Source organism: Pyrgilauda ruficollis, unplaced genomic scaffold, assembly GCF_017590135.1.
Source record: "Pyrgilauda ruficollis isolate IOZ18807 unplaced genomic scaffold, ASM1759013v1 scaffold23, whole genome shotgun sequence".
Lineage (NCBI taxonomy): Eukaryota > Metazoa > Chordata > Aves > Passeriformes > Passeridae > Pyrgilauda > Pyrgilauda ruficollis.
In genome coordinates this window covers 13357959-13380551 of record NW_024522539.1, presented here as the reverse complement: position 1 = coordinate 13380551, position 22593 = coordinate 13357959, and the positions used below count along the sequence as shown (strand labels likewise).

The 22593-nt window shown below is 40.8% G+C and overlaps 1 protein-coding gene across 10 annotated transcripts in view; it reads right to left on the bottom strand.

Annotated features, from left to right (window-relative positions):
- RNF111 (ring finger protein 111) overlaps positions 1-15925 on the bottom strand; it is a 46521-nt gene extending 30596 nt beyond the window's left edge. For 8 of the 10 annotated variants that reach the window (XR_005955302.1, XR_005955303.1, XM_041469354.1 and 5 more), the window contains exons 1-3: positions 15661-15800; positions 15209-15314; positions 4534-5429 (exon numbers count right to left, since the gene is read on the bottom strand). Coding sequence is in view for 8 of the 10 variants with exons in the window: in XM_041469354.1 (XP_041325288.1) it covers positions 4534-5410 (877 nt within the window). In the remaining 2 variants the exon portion in view is untranslated. Of the gene's footprint in view, positions 1-4533; positions 5430-15208; positions 15315-15660 lie in introns of all 10 variants that reach the window. The other 2 variants (XM_041469355.1, XM_041469362.1) reach the window with 2 other exon arrangements.
- Positions 15926-22593: the final 6668 nt, after the last annotated feature.

The following is a 22593-nucleotide window of genomic DNA, read 5'->3' as shown; positions in this document are numbered from 1 at the left end:
TGTCATCTGCTTCCTCTGAGGACTGAGTGAGTGACTTAAGTTCTTTTATATGGTTTTTGAGTCTAGATTATGATTGTTAGGTTGATAAAGCAAACCACATGCTAAGATTTGACCTGATCTGCAGAGGGTCCAGGTGATTAGAAATTTTAACTTGGTGGTAGTACAAATTTTGTATTATGCTACTTAGAGATTGTATTACATTGGTTTTGCTTGTAGAAATCCAGTGCCATTCTACTCATAAAATCCTGCTAAGAAAAGAAATGCTTAATTGTAACTAAGATTTAGTGCTGTCAACATTCTGGCAAGAACCTGCCTGTTCCCTTAGGGTTGTGTGATGACAAGTTTTTTTTTGTACCTGAGACTTACTTGGAATATACTTTCCTATAGCTGTGCATGATGGGAAAAATTTTCCAAAGCACACAAATTGCTTAGGAGTCTGCACCCTGGTGGAAAAGACAGTCAACCACAGTTTAGGGGATTTTGTCCAACTATGAGCTGTACTAATTGAAACCTGTCCCAACTGTTCTTAACCTTGCACTAAAACCAGCGCTATGGGCGATGCCACAACAAGCCAATTCTACAAATAGCACCTTTTCAGCACAGAAAGCTGCAGCAGGGCTGAAGTGAATGCCACACTAACTTCTATTACTGTAGCTATTTAAAGCCCCAATTCACAGCAGATGGATATAGCAACACTGATTAATGTCCACTGCTCACAAAGCCAGGTGCTCCTTTCCTCACCACTTCTCGGTTCTTCTCAGGTAAGCAGTATGGTAAACAGGATACTTATACACTCCTTATCCACTAATGCTACTGAGATAAAAGGTTGGAATTATCAGCTGCATCAGCTGGTGTGAGAGAACGACTGCATGCTGTAGTTTGTAGGAGGGATTAAGTAACTGAAAAATAATCAACTTTAACAACAGGCAGCTCACTTCCACTTAATACCTGTTTATCTTAAACCTGTTAAAATAATCAGAGCATGAAGCAGTATATGCTTAACGTTTTCACCAGCCTCTGGATTGTAAAACATTGAATGTCTATATTCAATGTTTTTTTGGGAGACAGACAACAAATGTTAAAGAATCAAGATGACAGTAGTGAATAAACACTGTCTTATTATTCTAAGAGCTTTGAACAAAATTTGGAGCAGCTTCTCATCAGCATTTCATTCTAAGAAGAGAAAAACCTGTCTAGCATTAGTTGTTCAAAAATATAAAATAACATTTCAGACCCTGAAGGAATGGTAAGTTATTAGGTGAACAATCTGAACAATTTATGACAATGCAAAACTCTACACAGCTTGTTTTTTCTAACAACGCTTTGCCATTTTCCAGAGTTCTGCTTTATAGCCAAATCAGAGTATGTAAGGTTAAAAACTTGATCCAATTTAAGCTTTTGCTAGATTTCCCTCCACAGACTGCTCCAAAGGACAGCTACAATCCTTTAGATCCCAGATTTACATTACAACATAGGAGATCCAACAACAGCAAAAGCTGAATTTTGCCACCTTTCATAGGCAAAAGTGAAGGAGGATTATTTCTGGTGTACATAGGGTTAGAGAAAAGCTTCTGCACTATCTAAACAAAACACAGAATCAAAATTCATGTCTCCCAGCAAAAACGCTGCTGCCCTCTGTTATTTTAACTGCAAGGCCAGTATTGCAATTGAAACCAACTGATCAACACTGCAATTAGAATATATACCCTAAGCACCTGCACCTTCAGCTGTAAGGATCACTGAACTCCACACAGCTGGTTTTATGTTGGCCTCCTGTCTCCCCTGAATGAGCTTCAGCTGCCCATGCCAGATGCAATGAGAACAATGCCTTCTATGGCACACAGTTGGTACAACAATATCATCCAGTCCCAGGTGTCAGGATGTACTGTTCACACTCTCACACTCCAAAAGCACAAGGTTCACAAGGTTTCACCAGAGGAGTAGCTTAAGCCCTAATAGAACAGGAGGACAAACCCCATCACATGCTATTTGTTTTCTTGGTGAAGGTTTTGGGTAAAGGTTTTTTTAAAAAAAAAACCCCCCCCCCCCCCACATCTCCATTGATATGATTTTTCCAAAATTAGCCAAGTTCATTTTATTAATTATAAGAACTTACTAAATACTTCTTTGGTTAAAAAGGTCTGTTACTTTAACTTCTTGCAACAATCAGAAAGAAATAATTTTCAGAACAGTCTAAATTAATTTAACTTACTAGTTCTTTAAATGCGCTGTATCTTTAGTTAAACATCAACATTCAAAGCGAAGAAATATTTTCTGCAATATCCTTAACAAGAATTGCTATTCAGTAGGCTACAAGACTAATCACATCACTTTGAAGTCTGCTTTCTAAAAAAATCAGTTATTACCACATCTTTTTAAACTGCATTTTCTTTTCCAATTATTATTCTCCTCCTTTCCCAAGTCTGTCCTCTATATATGTCCCAGGCCTCATATTCTTAGCAGAAGTTATTTGTCCTTCAGCACACTGTAAATTCAGCAGATATGTGCCAGTGTAAAGAAATTTTCCCTGACATTAACAAGCTCGTGTAGCATTACTATCAATACAAGCCTTTCCTCATACAGAAACCCCATCATGCTTGCTCACTACACAGAGTAGTTGCATAGCTGTTTTCCAGCTGGCCCCATTTCTGTCCTAATTAACTCAATAACCAGAAATGCCTTATATAACAGCACAAAGCTACCAAAAAATGCTAATCACATTTTTATCTTAATAAAAATAGGACACTTTCACAGAGGATGTCTGCTCAACTTCCCATTATATCTGCAATGTAAACAAAATGCTCAAAAACCTTTCCATCAATATATATTTCCACTGGAAAAACCCCCACAGTATTCACACACACTAAGCCAGAATTGCTTTTCAGCTCTCTGCAAGTGTTGGTCTTGGAGTACAGGAATGAACAGCAGGACACAATCTTTAAAGCAGACTTCTTTCAGTTACAACTCATGTCAGTATTCTAATCTAAAATTACTGGTGCAGAACTAATAGCTTTTTTCATTTCATGACATGAAAATAAACACTTTCATTAATTAAAAGTGCTTTTTAGGTAGTATAAAAATTAATCCATTGGACTTTTCCAAATTAATATGTGTGGAAGGAGAGTTGTTATTGATCCTACATCATTTTAGTTACATAGAAATCCACCCTCTGAAAATGGTAAGAAACCACTAACTTGGAAACCAATATGTTAACGCAATAGTTTCTCAAACTGGATTTTCATATAAATGTATGCATATCCCCATTATTTATTATTTACAAATCATACTCTTCAATATGGTTACACATGCATGTCAAATGTAACTTTTTTAGGCCTGATTAATTTCTATTCCCACAAATATGCATTAAGATAACGAAGGCTGTGCAAGAATTCTTGCTTTAGAGTAATATATGCTCAGCCCTAGCACTGCAGAAGTAAAACTTTAGCATTACAGATTTTACTTCTTGCATTTAAACATCACAGACATTATTTCCTACTGCAATGAGTAACAAGCAATAATCTAGACTTTAGTACTCTGGTTCTGTTGAAGCATAAATCCCATCCTGCCCTAACATGAACATTCACACTTTTTTTTTTTAACCTGTCCTTGTATTTTCAGCCACATTTTCTTAGAGGAATGATCAGCACAGCCTGAGATATGGTTTCACTTATTAAAACGTATCTGTCACTAGATAAAACACATGGTTGCACAGATTAACACCATGCTGTGTTCTATCTACTTCCCCATGCTCTCTGAAAAGCTGAACTAAAACAGAATGCACAACTACTTTCACTTGGCAAATTTAACACAAAAGGAAGCCCAAAAAAACCCCTGCCAATTAACAAAAAAACCACAACAAACAAACAAACCAGGAAAAACACCCAAAACAAAACAAACAAAACAAAAACACCCCCTAAAGTCTTCCTCCAAGCACTCAAGGATTCAGATACTGTGATAAGACATATTAGAAAAAATAACTGTGTAAACCAGCTGCCTTGCATTGAGTTTATCTGGGTAAAACATTTAGTATAAATACAATATTTTTCTCTCATTATCTCAGTACTAAAGCTACCTTCAATTGACTCATGTTTCAGTTCTTATAACAATGGACTTTTTTCTTCCTATTTTTCTAAATTTTCAAGAGCAGTTAAATATTAGCATATATTTCTACATTCTGAAAATAGAATTATTACCACAATCAGTTCAAAGCTAAATTTTTTAACACAATTCAACAGCTAAAACAATAAAAATGGATCAACTCAGCAGCATGTGACTAATCAGACTGAGTAATCTTCCACTATGTGCTTTAGAAGCCATTAACTTTTACATTCAAGATTCTAGATTTGCTATAATTCTACTCTAAGATCTGAATGTACTTCTCCCATCAAGAATTTATGTTGCAATGTTCACAGTACTTGCAGTAATTCTATCTGCAGTATTGACCTCAAAAACTGCTCCAAAGAACTTAAACAAAAGCCTATTATACATGATGAAAGGTAACGAATACAAAATGCCTCAGGAATTTAGTTTTACCTGAAGGAACAGCTGTGCTATTCTGGTGGTTTTCACCAGGTGACACAAACAAGTCCTCCTCCCCTTCAGTAGATGAACTGGAAGAAGATTCAGTACTGAGATCATTCTCACTGGAGCTGCTAGAACTGGGGAGTAAAGCATATTTTCTTCGAGCTAACACTTCCCGCTTTTTCCTCTGCATTAAAATTCGTTCTTTTTGGTTCTGTGTCCGCTGTGATGAACTTGTTTTCACAGCTCTCTTCCTATATGGAAGTCTTCTTAAAGAACTGTTGTGAAAACAGGGCCTTTTCATCAGTAACCCAGGTACAGAGTCTGCCTCAGTCCGAGGCCACTTTTGTGACCTTGCACTGTGAGTTCTACTTGGAGCATTCAACACTGCCTGAGGGTGTCTCACAGGAGCATCTTTTTCTTCATCAGATGTTACTGTGTCAGAGTCTCCAAAATGCAAGCTAGATGAAGGTGATGAGATACAGTCACTAAAAGAAGAATCATTGTCTTCACTCTGTGTTTCTAGATGTTGTCTCAATCCTAAGATTCCTTTATTTTCTTTATCAGGACAGTTTTGAGTGTATGAAGGACCAGCCTGCTGGCTCTTGCGTTTTTTTCGCACCACAATACCTTTTTCTTGGTCTGTATGGTTGCCATTCATGTCCTTTTGCTTTTGAGAATCACCACACAAGTGAGAGAACTCATTCCCTACTTTACTGGCAATCATCTCAACTTCTGCAGTGAAGCTTTTGGCTGCCCCAATAGGCTCAGGGTTCAAGAGGATCCCCTTCAGACTCTCCTGTCTCTTTGGTGCCTCAGAAGGAACTTCACTCTTCATATCCGCTTTTAGAGTATAAACTATATTACATTCAGGAGTCCATTTAGACATGGAAAGATTTAAGAAAGGCCTAGAAAACAAAAAAGATAAGCATCAAGAAAAGAAGCATTAGATTTTTTCAAAAGCAAAGCTAAAATAAGAGAAAATCCATTTACTGCTAGAACTAACCCCCCACTGGGACTGGCAGAACAACAGTAACTAAAATACAACTGTTTCAAAATAATAAAAATACTCCTTTGACAATGTAATTTTTCATTAAGACAGAACTCTCATATTTTGCATTGAAGGGAAGTTCTTATGGTCAGTGAAAACATTATCACTTTCACAGAGCAAATACTGGTCTATGCCACCTGCAAAACCGATGATGTTTGCTTTACTGATATTTAAGTGTAGCAGTTACAGGCTACTGCTTATAGAAATTACCTGAGTTTTGGCTAAGTAGCTCCCATAGCCACCACCTAAAATGTATGCTTATTAAATAAGGCCTGTATCTTCCCCTGCAGCAGAACACATGGACAGCAAACACTTCAACACAATACACGGGGTTGTATGGTGTCAGTTGAGCTATAGAAGTCAGTTACTTAGACTTCATTGTTCTTTTCTGACATGAAAAGGAACGAAACACGAGAGATTTTGGGGTAAAGTAATAAAAATCCATTTATTACCTTGAGTCTCTTTTAAAAAACACCACACATTAGCAGTACAGTGTAAAAAGCTATTTTCAGTCCATGTACTTTTGACTCTTACCCTATGACAGAAACTGAGTACATCATAGCATATGTTCCCTTAGCAGTCGCTATTGGGCAGTTTCCCCTCCCTGCAAAAATATAAAGCTGCCAATGTACAACATTAGCCCCAAAGAAATACTTTTGTACTGGAAGACACAGACAACAGTAACCTCAGTAATGGATCCATGTTCAATCTGCTTCATCTGCCGTCTCTGCCTTTGGTTTAAATTCCCAAAAGGGAATGATGAAACAATTTGGTTCCCACTGTGGTAACTACTGGAACTCTTTACTGTAACTAATATCAGGGGGTTTTATGCCTCAGCTGTATAGGCTATAGTAGATACTTGACAGTTTACAGGAAGTTGTTTTGAACCACCAAAAGGCTGCTGAAGAAAACATGTACAACAATGCCCAAAGTGGAATAAGGCTGCCTAAGCAGCACAGCTGGGAATATGCATGAAGCCACAAAAAACACCTGAGCTATTCTAGAAACAGCAGCAACAGCCACCCAGAGCACCCTGACAGGCTGGTCTGCATGAACCTCACAAAGTTCAACAAAGCTAAGTGCAAGGTCCAACACCTGCTGGGGCAATCCCAAGCACAAATACAGGCTGGGCAGAGAGAGTGAGAGCAGCTCTGGGAAGAATTTCAGAGGGTGTTACTGGATGAGAAGTATTACATGATCTGACACTCTGTTTGCAGCATGGAATGTCAATCATATTCTGGGCTGGCTCAAAAAAAGTGTGGCCAGCAGGTCAAGGGAGGAGATTGTTCCTCTGTTCCACCTGGACTAACATGTCCAGCTCTGCAGCTCCCAGCATAAGGACATGGAGCTGCTGGAGCAAGACCACAGGAGGGCCATGAAGATGCTCCCAGGGGTGGAGCATCTCTCCTATGAAGACAGACTGGGAGAACTGGGGTTGTTCAGCCTGGAGAAGAAAAGGCTCCAAGGAGACATTACAGCACCTTCCAGTACCTAAAAAGGCTCCAAGAGAGCTCAAGAGGGACTTCTGACAAAGGCATGTAATGACAAGAAAAGGGGGAATGGCTTCAAACCAAAAGAGGGCAGGTTTAGATTAGAGATGAGGAAGAAATTCCTGTGAGACACTGGAACAGGTTGCCCAGAGAAGCTGTGCATGCCTCCTGGAAGAGCTCATGAAAAACTGGGCTTAGCAATGTGGTCTTGTGGAAGGTGTCCTTGTCCATGGCAGGAACCTTGGCAGTAGATGACTTTTAAGGCTCCTTAAAGATCTGTGGCAGGTTAAGCAGCCATGCCTACTCAGGTCTATAATTCTCTGCCTGAATCTCCAAACTCTTCAAAATGCTAATGTATCCTTACATGCAGTGCTAATATTTAACACTCACTTATTTCCTCATAGAACGTATCAATACAAGACTGAGACTACAAAACAGATTTAAGTAACAATTTTTTAGACTGTTTCACAAACTGATGCTTTCAGGAGCAGCTGTGAGCTAGCTATTCCTAACATACCCTAAAGAGTTACTTATTTCAGTTTGCAATGGGTATACACTGATGCATCATCCCAGGCAGGTTGTGCTCTCTCCATAGCCATAAGCAACTACTACACCCCATGTGATGTTATCTGGGATAAAAACTTTGCAAAAGGCACCTATACTGCACAACTAACACCTACAGAAGCTGTAAGTTGACAGGATCTTTCTGGAGATCAAGAACCTTTTGGATCCTAGAACCCCAGCTGAAAAGCCCCATTTGAATGTTCTCACTGGAAATCCTACAAACATTTATAACTGATGTTAAATATGAGGCCTATATCTTCTGATATGAAAGTGTTGCTGTTCTCTATAGTAATTACAGCAGATAGGCATGGCTCACATGCAAGTCAAAAGCCATATTCATGCAAGTTGGAATAAACCTCCTCTTCCCACTATAGACAAGGGGCTCTTACTTCATCAAAGCACTACTTTTTTATAGCAGTAAGTTTTAGTGGAATTTACTATATAAGGCTACCTTTTTCTTTAGAGCTGAAAAAAAATAAGTAGAAAAAATTGGAAAAAATTAGGAGTACAAAAAGTCTACCTAGAAAACAAAGACTGCCAAAGCTGTGGAGTTCTGCTGTCTACCCTTCTCAGCTCCAGCTCTTCGACAGTCCTCATGGTGCTCATCCATACCCTCACATACATACACCATCTTTCTTTGGAAAGATAAGGACCAAGACTTCCATTTTATCCAGTTCCTAGTAAGGACAGGAATTCAGCATTCAGACCTTCCACAAGCACACAGAACAAGCAGTACATCCTTTTTCTGATCCTCCCAAGGTCACCTTTTAGCTCTGTTATTTATGCACCACTGTTTTACAGAAATGTAACAGTCTAGTCAGTCCTCACCCCAGTCCAAAAGCAACCCAGACCCTCCCACAATAACCCTGTATTTCATCCCAATTTTTAGAAAATCCACAAACTATTTCAATTTTTGGGGAAAAAGATTTTTTTATTCAGAAAGCTTATTGTCTTTGAACACAGTCATAACTTGCTAGCATATACTACATGTCCAGCCTATACATAACAGTTTCCTCTCCTTTTAATGTGGTAACTTCAGAATCAAAGTGAATTGACGCCTCAATTTTTTATAAGAAATTAAAATCTGAACATTTTCTCATTATGTGAGCACAACGAAGGGCTCATCTACAAAGGATTCTGTTCTACTCATCGGAGTGCAACTGAAGTGGAGGAATCCCTATCAGTATGAAAATTCTGCATGCTGAATGTGATTATCTCTGCATAAGCTCTGTTTACTTTAGTGCAGAAGCCACTGTGCTGAAATACAGATAGATATAGCTATTTAAGCTGTACAGATTAAGAAATACAGATAGATACAGCTATTTAAGTTACAACAAAAAATTAGTGCAATGACATTTATACTTTGAGAAACCTCAAACTACTGTAAGATGATGAAAACCTGAAATGATCACTGTGAAAACTAGTGCATCTGAAACATTATTTACTGGATTTGTTTTATTCCAACAGGCAGCCTACAAACACTAGCCAGCTAACACAGATTCAAACATTTTGTATATTTTTACTCTTAAACCATGGAAATTCAACCATGTAATCAAGAGCTCTCCATTTTGCTAATCGGTAGAAAGGCTGAAGGACTGCTTACTCACAGGAGAGCAGCTGCCTTCAACTACAAACTCACACAACATCTTAAACAGGAGTGGTTCTGAAGTGAATGACAGCAATCAACAGTGACAAATAATCCATTCATTCACTATTCAGAAATGCCATTACAAAGTTTCAAATAAAAAATTTGACCAAAAAAAGACAAAAGCTGGACTAGAGTTCAGTCCATTTTAAGTATCTTCAGTGGTTAGACATAAATGCCCATTTTTCTTCTGCACAGAAGATGAAATTTAAGAGGGACTACAAAAATCATATGCAAATAATTAAGTCATTAGAATGAGATCATCTGCTGCTAAAACATTTAGAAGTTCCTACAATATCTACTTCTAATTAAAAGTAGTCCTCAGAAGCTCTGCCAAAAAGCAGCAAGATGAAGTAAGTAAGGTCAATCAGCATTAGTGTTCCTCCTTCCTAATCAAAACATGCCTATTGACTTAGTCCCCCATGTTTCCCCTCAAAGTTTTGATTTACTATCTTCTTTTAAGCCATTATGACTCAATGAAGAGCTGTTAAGACAGCTACCTGAAAACTATAAATAGTTATTCTAAATTCCCCTCTCAGGTGTATGACTATTTAGAATTATGAAGTGCACATGACTTTTATCCATTCTTTTCCCCACTTAAAACCATTCATATTAATCATTCCAAGACATACAGCCATGCAAGGAAATTCATGCAGACTGGGAAGTCCCTGGAAATAGTTAAGTCAAAAAACAAGGTTAAAGAAGTCTTTACAGCAAGTTTATGATCACATATAAAAGCAAAACACATCTGAGTTATAAGATGGAGCAAAGGATTTTGTCATTAATAATTAATTTCTTTATAAGCAATCAAGAAGTATGTAGCATTACAGCACTATAAAACAGTAAGATGCTTAACTACACAACATATAACTCAGTTTTTTGGTATAAACTTTGTTGATGAATACATGCAACCTAATAGATCATTACCCTGAAAACATATTTTCAGCCACATTCTGAAATACAGTCCTCCCTTCACCACCTAGAAAAAAAATCTCCTTACATTTGTTGTCCCTTTATTTAGTTCTAACTTGTTTTCTTTGCATATGGTCACTGAACTCCCAGCTAACTTTCAAAATTAATTCCCTTCCCTGATATGCAGCTTGTATCAGATTTTACTTTCAACATTATTTTTACTCTGACAAGCTAATACTCATACTGTTAAATTCATGAGAAAACATTTCTTTCCTCTCATTAAAAAATGTATTCTTATTCTTTCAGCAAGGCTTTTCCACTATATATATATATATATCAAGAAATGGGAAAATGAAAAAGGTTATAAAATTCATACAAGGCCTTCAGCAAAGTGAGAAAACCTCAGCACTGTTACTTTCCAGCCTTAAGTGCAGGGAGCCAAGCAAGACTGATTCCTGCATGGCCCTGACACACTGGAGGCTGACAGAAGGCTTAGGAGCCCCTTCAGAACTTGGGCCCTCAACTCAATCCCATGGAGATTGAACTTCAGTGCTATCATGCCCTGCTGCTCCAACAAAATAAGGAACTCACTGAGCAGATTACAAAAAAAACACCACTCATTCTCCTAAAAGATGCAGTTCTGTCTTATTCATTTCATTTCTATCAAGCAGGGACAACCTGTATGCCTGTCCAATGCGGAGTAAGTGATAAGAAGAAAAACATCTAATATTCACTTCTACTACCAGGAAAACAAGTGCAATCAGATTCCAAAATTTTATTGCACTCTTCTTACTTTTGGTTGTTCTTCACTTTTTATCACTTCATTAGAAAAACAGTGGTCTTTTAAGGCTTGTTTTAACTACTAAATTTTAGCATTCTATGTATTGGTCTTCTAATATTTGACAGAAAACAAAGCAACAGATAAGTTAAAGATCTATGCATTTTATAAAACAGCAATAATCAGAAAGTAATCTGAAATTCCATAGTGTTTGCATTGATACTATGTATCTTCATTCACAGGACAATATGAAATACTATTGCAAACCATTCTCAGTTTCCTTTCTGTGCTTTAATGCAGACAAGGTGATGACTCCATTTTTAAATGACAAAATTACTCGAGACTTCTCTGAGCAGAATACTCACATTCTGCCCTACAGAAAGGTACAGTAATTCAGAACAACATACACAGAATGAGTTACTAACTGCATGTCCTGGAAACAAGTTCTTGCTTACAGGCTCCCAAAGCCAGCCCACTACATCCAGCCCAGACAGAAGGGTTTGCCTGTGCTTTGCAGAGCTGCTACAGATACATGAGCCACAGCAATGCAGGGAGGCTTATCCACTTGCAGGCAATTCTAGGAACCATCACTGCCTTGGAAAGTCTACTGTTTAAGTGAAACAATGTTATTCCAAGTACAGTACTAGCCTTACTAACCTTCACAAAGCCATCTCAAAGTCAGACCCCAGTAACTGTACCATCAAGTACTGTAATGAACAGTATCCAACCTCTGGACCAGCAAAGGCTTCTTAATTTTATCACCCAAAAAAATTATTTTGGGACCTTCAAGGTTTGCTTCCTGATGCCTAAGTCAATTCAGCTCATTATGCAATTATCTTGTAACAGAAATGCCAGGCCACCTATAGGACAGCTACAGAATGCCTCTGTTGTGCCACGCTGCCATTCACCTCTGAGACTGAAAAACACTGTACTCCTAGGGAGAGACCACTGAAGTGTCTGTCTCACCTCTTCCAACAGAGCCCAGCACACAACAGCTACAAACAGAAGAGCTCTTCAGGACTGATCTATGGCCTGGCTCCAGCTGCAACAGACAAAATGCACAGAGCATGTGCAGCTGGAAGCACCTCCTGTTAGATGGTGAGCTGAGAGCAATGCTGCAGAGCCCTCTGGGCACAGGTGAGCTGTGCTGCACACACCGAGCCCCCCCAGCACAGGTGAGCTGTGCTGCACACACCGAGCCCCCCCAGCACAGGTGAGCTGTACTGCACACACCGAGCCCCCCAGCACAGTGCACACACCGAGCCCCCCCAGCACAGGTGAGCTGTGCTGCGCACACTGAGCCCCCCCAGCACAGGTGAGCTGTGCTGCACACACTGAGCCCCCCCAGCACAGGTGAGCTGTGCTGCACACACTGAGCCAGTCCAAGGCCATAAAGGCACCCAAAGAAACCCCAGCCTGAATCAAGCATCACCATGCACACACTCAGCTGGACAAGGAATATGCCTGGCTTTTCACGATGGATGCAAGCAGGTGTATTTGACAAAAACAGTGCTCACAAGCACATTTTTCAGTCTAGACATTTCTTTGCTATGTCCTAGGCTTAAATCAGTTAGCTACATTAACACTATGTAAATCATGGGTTTAAGATTGAAGCATTATGATTTGGCAATCAGGAATGTTTTGGCTTCAGTGAACTCCAAGACAAACATAACAGCACTGAACTTCAGAATAAAAAGTTGTATCTTTATAAAATGATGACAAAATGCAATTTTTTACTGGAACTTAAGATCTTAACTAGAAATTTTGCTTCCCGAGACAGCCAGGAAAGTTCTGAGATACACAGCCATTAAAAATTATTTTAAAAATTGTTTCTTAGTCCCCGAGGCATTTTCGACCTTTGAGGTATGTGTAATTCTTCTTGATGTAGTGTCAATTTGCAAACGCTTCTCAATAAAGCTTTGAGGAGCAAAGTTAAACATGATCTTTGCCACAGCTGCTAGTAAGAACCTTTCAAGTGGGACTTGTGAAATTAACCATTAGGACAGTTTTATGCTGTTCTTCAGGAAACCTATAAGAAGTAGAGGATTTTACAGATACTCAATTGAGCAGCTCTGCCAGTTTCAGGGGAAAGGACACTGCAGACTTCTCCACTCTGCACCCAGCAGAGACAAAAGTAAACATTTTACCTAACAGCAGTCAAATATTAGGACTAAACTGTATTGGGAAAAAAAATGACAGAAGCAAATAGCCCTTACTGGCCTCTTGTAGTAAAGCCATGAACCAGCCCTCTCAGATTTCACTTGGTAAACACTTAGTAAGGAAGACATCATTTTAATTTAAGGCAATTCCTTTTCCAAATAGCATAGACTACATAAACTAACAAAATAATCCTGTTTTACCACCAGATCTGTAGTGTTTTGGTTGTTTGCATGTCAGTAAGGTTGAAAAGAGATTTATAAACATGCATATTGAGTAACATTGTATGCGATACATGTACAATGTAAGAATAGGTAATTACTCAAAGTTGTGGTCTCCTAAGTTTTGTCAATGTAGCTGCTTCCAAAATTTACAGTACTCCTGCAAGAAACACAAAATGTATACACAACTCAAGTCTTTTAACTAGTGAACTTCCTTCAAGGTCAAGTACAGATTAGTGGGTTTTTTTCATGGGCTCAGGTCAGGCCTAGAAGAGAACCCTAATGGGGCAGAAGGAAAGGAAGAAAGGAAAACGTTTCTTTCACCAACCCAAACTTTTGCTGACAACACACTTAAAGGAGATTGCACATCAGGAAAGCCATGAGGAACCCTTTACACAACATCTGCCTAAGGCAAATCCATCTCTCTGTACTATCCCCATTATTTACCTGTGAATTAAATCATCCTGTTCCCCATCACTCCCCCCTCAATTTTTCCCTATTTATTCAACTGCTTTACATGCAAGCCTCTATAATACATCAGCCACGGAGGAGGAAACTATCACTTCTATCTTCTCAAAAGAATGTCCTCACCATTAGAGGAAATAGAAACAATCAAAATGAAAGATTGTACACCTTGGAAAAAGAAGGCAGGAACTGCTGTCAGCTAAAAGCTACTGCAACACAGCCACCTCCAGTGAAAATCAACTGCTGTAACTGATCTGGTTATGTAGGTCAACAAAGTTACTAATTCAAATATAAACTGGCGTCACAGTCCTGTTAAGATACACTCTTAATACACTTTTACAAAAGCTATTGCTTCATAAAAGACATATTTCTGAAAGGTCAGAATGCTCTCCTCCATATTTTGAAAGGACATGCAAAATATTCATGAGTGCTGTGAGCTGTTGTTCACCCTCAAGCTCCCAATACCAGACACAATCTCATCTGTAGCTGCCAGGACTCCAGCCATCAATACAAACCACCAGATTTTTAAAAATGCTAGACTTCAAGAGTTTTAAAACAGGAAGCTTAGTGCCTTGTACACTATTATTTAACTAAAGTGAACCATAAAATGTTCCTACAGCCTTTCCCACCTTATGAATTCCATAGGTGATTCTATACTGTGCAGGAGTGCACAAGACAGGTGCCCAGATGTTCACTCTATCAAATACACCAAGATCACTTCTTTCCCTGTCAATCCTTGCACCTCAGCAAGGATCATCCTGTCTAACAGGGTTTGCTTCTGTTCCCTCCCTGCCCCAAGACAGTCCCTTTATCCACAAAAAGTGCAAAACCACTTAAATTACTTAAAATTGTTCTGACAGCAAGAACTACAGATATGTGAACAACAACAAGATGTAATTTCTGGTTTTAAGACTGGCAAAGCACTGTAAATATTTTAATATTAGTTTTCCTGGAAAAGCTTTCTACTAAGTATCCAGCATTAATATACCTTCGGAATTTTCTACAAGTTACAACAAAGACAAGGTAAGACCTTATACTACACCTGAAAACCTAGCTTTCCTTTAATAGTTTATAACACAGATACCATGACAAACCCAGGTCTACACAACAAGCAGTCAATTCTTATCTTTTTGTTCAAACCTTTGTTTCTGAAATAACTGCATTAGAATAAAATTATTCTAATTACAGCAAACTCTTACCTCCTGCATTATGTCCTCTTCTGGAGAAGTACTTGGGTATCAGGAATTAAGGGTCTCATTTAATCAGCTAAAGCAACCAGGCCTTGCTTATGATTTAATAAAATCATTTCAAGCCATGGAAGAGCTGATTCAAACAACATGAAAATCCCATGAATGCATGCTCAGCCCTAATCACAGAAACACAGACACTTTAAAAAGTACATACCCTTAGCACCTGCCCACTGCAACAGTGGCAAGCCCACGTACCTCTGAAGATCCTGGCCTACATTTCTGAATGAACGTTACTTCCTCGCTCATCAGGCAAAAACCACCTGAAAATCGTGATTTTTTTTTAAACACGGGTTAAGAGAACACTAACTTCGCAAACAAAACAAATGACGTCATAACAAACCCTATTACGCACAGAAATAGAAACTCATTTCCCTAAGGGGAAAATTTGTGACAAAACCCCAGAGAGTGCTGCGGCTGCCCGCAGTGAAGACACCGCTTTGTGCGTCAACGAGGCGCTGAATAAAAAAGGAAAAATACATTCTGCGTGAAGTTCCCACCCGCCGCACAGCCCCGCCGGCCAGCGCTGCCGTCAGGCGCAGGGCGGGGAAGCGGGGCAGCCCCCGCCCGGCCCGGCCCCACCCGCGGGGTCCCCGCCGCCCCCCGTACCTGAGACAGCGAGGCCGCGGGGGAAGGGGCGGGTGCCGCCGGCGCCCTGCGCAGGGCCGAGGGGTGGAAGCGGCCCCGGTGGGCGCCGCAGTGACGCCGCGGCGCTGCCCGGTGCGGCTCGAGAGGCCGCAGCGTCCTGGCTGTGCCGGTGCAGCCGCTGCCCCCGCTCCGGTCCCGGTGCGGCCGCTGCGCCGGGCGGGCCCCGCTCTGTTGTGGCGCAGCCCCCGCCGCTCCCTGCCCAGCGCAGCGCGACACTCGGCGCTGCTTTACAGCCGCCCGCAAAGCGCAGCCGCGCCGGCGCGTGCCCCGCCTCCCGCCGCGCCCCCTGCCGGGCGGCGGCGCCGTCACACCGCGGGCTTCTGAGGGGACGGGCCGGGGTCAGGGCGGGCTCTTGCGGGCACCGGACTGTCGGGATGGGCTCCTGCGGGCACCGGGCTGCTCGGGATGGGCTCCTGAGGGGACGGGCCGGGGTCAGGGCGAGCTCCTGAGGGCACCGGGCTGCTCGGGATGGGCTCCTGCGGGCACCGGGCTGCTCGGGATGGGCTCCTGAGGGCACCGGGCTGCGCGGGATGGGCTCCTGAGGGCACCGGGCTGCGCGGGATGGGCTCACTGGCACGGCCCTGGCTGCCTTCGCTGCTGCTGCTGCATTTAGGCGGTTGTGTGTAAATATGTAAAGCGGTGGTGTCAGAGCATGGACCGGGCTCTGCTCGGCGGTGTCGAGGAATGGGGCACAAGGCAATGGGCAGAAACGTGCACAGGAAGTTCCACCCGGCCTGAGAAAGAACTTCACTGTGCAGAGCAAGCACTGGATCAGGCTGCCCAGATATCCTACAGCCGGTATCCTGTGCCGTGGCCTCTGGGATCACGCGGCTTGAGCAGGGAGGTCGGACCAGAGGAGGTGGTTCCCTCCAACCTGACCCTTTCTGTGATGTCCTTTCTAGGACTTGTCTAAAAGCCATTCGTCTTCTGCCCAGGGCTGTGGCTGCCCTTGACACCGCAGTATCTCACAGCTGCCTGTCCTGCAGCCAGTGACAGGTGCAGCTGTGAAGAAATGCCAGCAAGTCCCAACTCTCCATCCCAGCTCTTTAGAAATAGGAATTTATTTGCCTTTACTGCACAGTGCAGTCAGTGACTCGGGATGAGGTGAGCCTTCCCCCTCTGCATTACTGATGTGCACACAAATGGTGAGGAGCCTGTCCCATACAGTGTGTCACACGCACAGCACGGCAAACACCACGGCTTTGGGAAGGCTCTCACACAGCAGCAAGCCCCAGTGTTTGCTGACTTTGCAACTGCCAGAGGCCAGGATATCTCTGCCAGAGATGACCTTTCATCAACGTCAGGGTACACATTCCAGCTCTGGACTGAAACACCGGATAGGCAAGGGTCCTCTACTGTCAGTGACCAACAGCTACATAAACCCAAGGCTTTGGAGCAGAAAGGTACAATCTGGTCTACAAATAGTTAAAGATCTTACTCAGAATATACTGCACCAGAGAGTCATCAGTACACAGCAGTTCCTACGTGTTTTGGAGGAGCTAAACAACCTGCATGCATCATTACAAAAGGAATGGTCACTGGGGAAAAATGTGTGTTGACACTATTAATTGCATGAGTTTCTGAACAGAATTTCCTTAAAGCAAAAGTGGATAAAACAACATGGAAATTAGACTCTACTTCAATATATGTCCAAAAGTGTACAAAATGCAAAAAGTGCTATAGCACATAAATGATATGAAAATAAAGACTTTTTCAGCTTTATGTGTGAAATGAGAACACTGGAAGAAGTGAGACCTGCATACAATGAAGGTGGAAAAAAGGATCACAGGTTATTTCACGTGGTTCCATAAGCAAAACAACAATTAATTTCAGTTTGCAATAAAGACAATAACACAGGTTTTCCAGCATTAACTGTCTACCTTTCTCTACATATTTCTTGTGGTGGTGGGTAGTTTTATTTTTTTTTAAGTCGTGTCACATCCAGCTAATTTCAGTAAACAAAGACACCGAGCCACAGATGAAATAACCAATGAAATTGGGGAGAATGTGAAGACAGCAACAGACAGTGGGAGGAAGGTCATATCGTATCCAGGTCACCAGTGCCTTGACTGCATAAGCAATTTTAATATTTTCCATTAAGCACTAGATCTAAAGTTGGAATACTTTATTAAAAATCAGCTGGGGAAAAAACAATCAAGACAATATATGGGAAGAAGTGAATGATGCTGAGGACTAATAGAAGCAAAGTGAAAAAACATCAAATACAGAGAATGTGCTCTTGAATGTTAATGAGCAAATGTTTTGGGTATTTGTCAGGTAAAAGGCAGTGGGAGGCGGACTTCAATTAGCAATGTAATTAAGTAAATGACCTTCAGTCAACAACATTTTGTAGACATGAAAAAGCAAATATGTCTGTATAATAATTTAGTCTAAATAATTTTTAGAGAGAGAAGTTTCAGTGCTATTGCAAAAATTATTCCTGATGTAGTCTTGCAACTACTTTATGCAGCTTTTTTTTAATATGTACCCAAGGAAGATGAACTCTGATCTTAGTGGGACACTTAAGAAAACACAGTATAGATAATATGAGAGGAAGCTAATAAAATTTGGCTGGATTGCATTAAGAAATGAGACAGAAGAGCACTGTGAATAAGCTGATCAGAGACAAATACCAATAAAAAACCACACCAACTAGTTACGTATTTACCTATTTATGTAATAATTGGTTTGAACTCTTGTGTCAAAGGTGACAGAAAGGTAGTTCTTGGTAGAGAAAATGTAGAGTCACTCTCTGCTCACCAACTGAAAGACATACAAAAGATCATTTCAAAAACAAAAACAAGTGGCCAAAGTTTTTAGTTTACAAATTAAAAAGCAAATGCAGTCAGTCTTGATTTTCTCCCAGTGAGAAGTCAGAGCGGCCAAATGATCTGTAAATGTTCTAGCTCTGTATAATTCTCTAGCCCTTTCTGTAACATAAAGGCAGAATTTCTAGGATCTTTATTGGCTAAGATTTCCTAACACCTATTTCAATATGGACCACCAGCTGACGAGAATCTAGTAACTTGTGGGCCACTCACCCTTAAACAAACTCTTGATAAAAATTAGTTTGTCCATTATTGACTGGTTATTACGTAATTTTTAAAGAAAGGTGATGTAGAAAATACTTCAGTGCCCAGAATTATTCACTATTTTTAAGAACCAACCTTTTATCTATGCCCTTTCATGTAAGTTTTTTTCTGCCTTATCTTAGTATCTTGCAGAGACAGACAGTTGTCTTGAAATTAGATTGTTATTTCCTTGGAACAAACCAAAACATTCTCCTTCTCACACTTCTTCTCACAAAAACCAAAAGATTAAATGGAATAATTCTAAATCACTAATGCAAATTTCAGAATGGCTTTCAGGCTATGGTATCATCAGTTCATACTGAACTCTTCAACTTCTAACTACAGCTGAACAAAACTATTTATATGCACACCCCAGGGCCTGGCAGAACTAAAGATACGGAGAAGAAACGATCTTATCCAAGATCAAAACATGCCAGCCAGCAGCAGATTGCACTTCACATTTTTGGCAAAAAGACAAAAAAAAGTAACCCCCTTATCCTGAGGTACCTGCAGCAGGTTTTTTTTTTGGACACAGCTCTGTGCAGGGCTTTTGTCTTGGACACAGCTCAGTGCAGGGCTGCTGGAGCAGTTTGCTGGCCCCCAATGAAAGCAAGGCACAGCTCTTTCCAGGGGTGAGCAGCAGCTTCTGGAACAACCCCACGGGCACGGGGCCAAGGGCTGAGCTGCACACTCACAGAGGGCTGGCCCTGCTCTGGGCCCTGCTGGCTGGGCCTGACAGTGGCCGGGACAGGATGGAAGGTGCCCGCCTCTAAAACTCTGCCTGTAGCCAGGAGGGTGGATGTGTCACTGCTGGGAGGAGTGTCACTTACAGCCAGAAGTGTGGATCTGTCACACACACACTGCTGGGGGAAGTGTCACTTACAGCCAGGAGTGTGGATCTGTCACACACACACTGCTGGGGGAAGTGGCACTTACAGCCAGGAGTGTGGGTCTGTCACACACACACTGCTGGGGGAAGTGTCACAGCCAGAAGTGTGGATCTGTCACACACACACTGCTGGGGGAAGTGTCACTTACAGCCAGAAGTGTGGGTCTGTCACATGCACACTGCTGGGGGAAGTGGCACTAACAGACAGGAGTGTGGATCTGTCACACACACACTGCTGGGGGAAGTGTCACTTACAGCCAGGAGTGTGGATCTGTCACACACACACTGCTGGGGGAAGTGTCACTTACAGCCAGAAGTGTGGGTCTGTCACACACACACTGCTGGGGGAAGTGGCACTAACAGACAGGAGTGTGGATCTGTCACACACACACTGCTGGGGGAAGTGTAACTTACAGCCAGGAGTGTGGGTCTGTCACACACACACTGCTGGGGGAAGTGTAACTTACAGCCAGGAGTGTGGATCTGTCACACACACACTGCTGGGGGGTGTGTCACAGCCAGAAGTGTGGATCTGTCACACACACAGTGCTGGGGGGAAGTGTCACTTACAGCCAGGAGTGTGGGTCTGTCACTGCTGGGGGGTGTGTCACTTACAGCCAGGGTATTCATCGGGCCATCCTTGACATTTACATCAGATGTGCTTCTGTAGACTTAACACGGACCATACTCAAGCATATATTTAAATATTTGCATGAGTTAAGTCAACTTACAATTACTAGTAGTATTAATAAAATGTAACACCCCTTGTAGTATGTTGTGAGGATGATACAGAAAACCAGATAATACTGAAACATTTCTGTGTTAGATCACAAAAACTGTGGGATTGATACTTGGACGATAAACAGTCACAGCTCCAGTCAGCCCAGATGATGATCTTAACAGTGGAAATTGGAGAAATAGGGAAAAGATTAAAAATCCTGAAAGATTTATATTATGAAAAATTGCTACTAGGAAACAAGAAAAGAATGATCATTTGCAGAATCAAAAATAAAACTTGATGGTTGTCTGTGCTATATATTTTCTAATTGAATTTTTTGAATGCAATTGATCAAAGCATTTTCAAAAGCTCTGGAAAATAACATGCAGCACTCAGGTAATTTATATTTTTAAGAAATATGGAAAAACAAAATACCCTGCATTACAGTATAATGTTAATATTGAAATGACCCACCATTCACTCATTTGATTTCATGTTGTACAGCCTGATAAGGCTCTGTAAGGTTAGAAACAGCACTTTCACAACACATGACTTCAGAAATTATGAAAATCCCCACTAAGGTCCCACAGTATCTTTCTGAGATTACCTGATAGCTTAAGTATTTAAGTTGCCATATAATAAAGAAGGTGTGGTGTATGTAATTACTTGGAAATAGCTAGTTTGTTGATAGTATTTTTAATAGTTCTTTTTCTTATTCAAAAACAAGTACGTCACCAAGCTCTTAGCAGAAAGATCACGAGATATTCCTATTTATTCTTTCAGTGCTTGTACAATGGGGCCAAATATATTTCTGTCTTTTAATGATGCATCAGTGGCTATTTTTAGAGCAATTAGTTTTAAAACAAACAAAAGCATCCTGCATTTAATGATCTGACTTTGCACTAAGAAATTCAATAGCCATTTCCTAGCATGTATGTATAGTTTCAGTGGTAAAATATAAGGTATTTGTGTTTGATTTACAATTGGATTTATGTTCTTTTCCTTGCTGTTCTATAGAAGAATTATAATGAGAGCAATTGAGAGATCAGAATTTCATTTTTACCACCTCCTGACTGCTCATCATGCAGTACATCAATAATACATCAAAAAGAAAACTATACATTCAGAGTGGAAAAAGCTATTTTTTATAGCAGTGATACATATTAAATTATCAGTGATTTTTATCTCAAAGTGTATCTATTGTCAGGCATTCACTGAAATGTCCCAAATAGTTACTCTTGCTCTGTCTGCAGTCCAGAGAAATAGTGCAGTTTAAAATTATAGCAACCAGTCAATGTAACATGAGAATTGGGACAAGACTCAGTGGCTTTCAAAGTAAAAAGGATTTTTCCTGCTATTTCAGTTAGTCCAGTATCAGCCTAGCCTCACTCTTTTAAAAAGGGTTAGACTGAAAAAGGAACTGAGTCACTGCATCATATATTCCTGTAATAACTAGCTTTCATGTAGTCAGCCCCCCCCAAAGTAGATCCAAAAATCTGTACTGGAAACTTGGATTTCGGAAGCAAACAAAGAAAAGTTTGTTAGAGCTGTTGTTAACTAAAGTTAAGAGTAAAAACACAGACTGCAAAAGTCAGTTTTTAAAGAAGCAATGTGTTAAGCAGAGAAGTACAGAGATCTTTGCAATAAAAGAGAAGTATGTTTCAAGTGAGATGTATTTGGAGGTGACCTTCCAGCACCCAAAACCCCTCCCTTTTTCCTGAACCAACATCTCTTTTTCTTAGAAGGGGATATGGACAAATGGGTGGCTGTGTGAAGAGAAGAAAACTGGGACAGCCTGTTGATTCTAGCTGAATGCTCTAGCCAGGCTTCCTTACAAAAAAGAGGCAAGAACCACTTCTCTATGTTTAAAAACACTGAATACCCCTTTATTTTTACAGAGTCCATCACACTAAAACTGCAGTTTTAATTAATTTAAAAATTCAGATACCAACTGCATGAAGCCATTAAAGAAATGAGCTGGGGTTTGCTCCTGCATTGTGCTTCAGTGTCAGGCTGGGAATGGACTGGGCAGAGAAGCTGGAACTGGGATCATCTACACAGAAAAACCCCACCAAGGAATAAAGCCCAGGGGAAAATGTGACAAATCTAAGGATATTCACAGCTTCCAGCTGTCTCACATACAAAGTAGACAAAAACCTATTTACAGTAGCACAGGTCTCTACTTGTTTAAATAATAATCTATGGGCCAAACATTT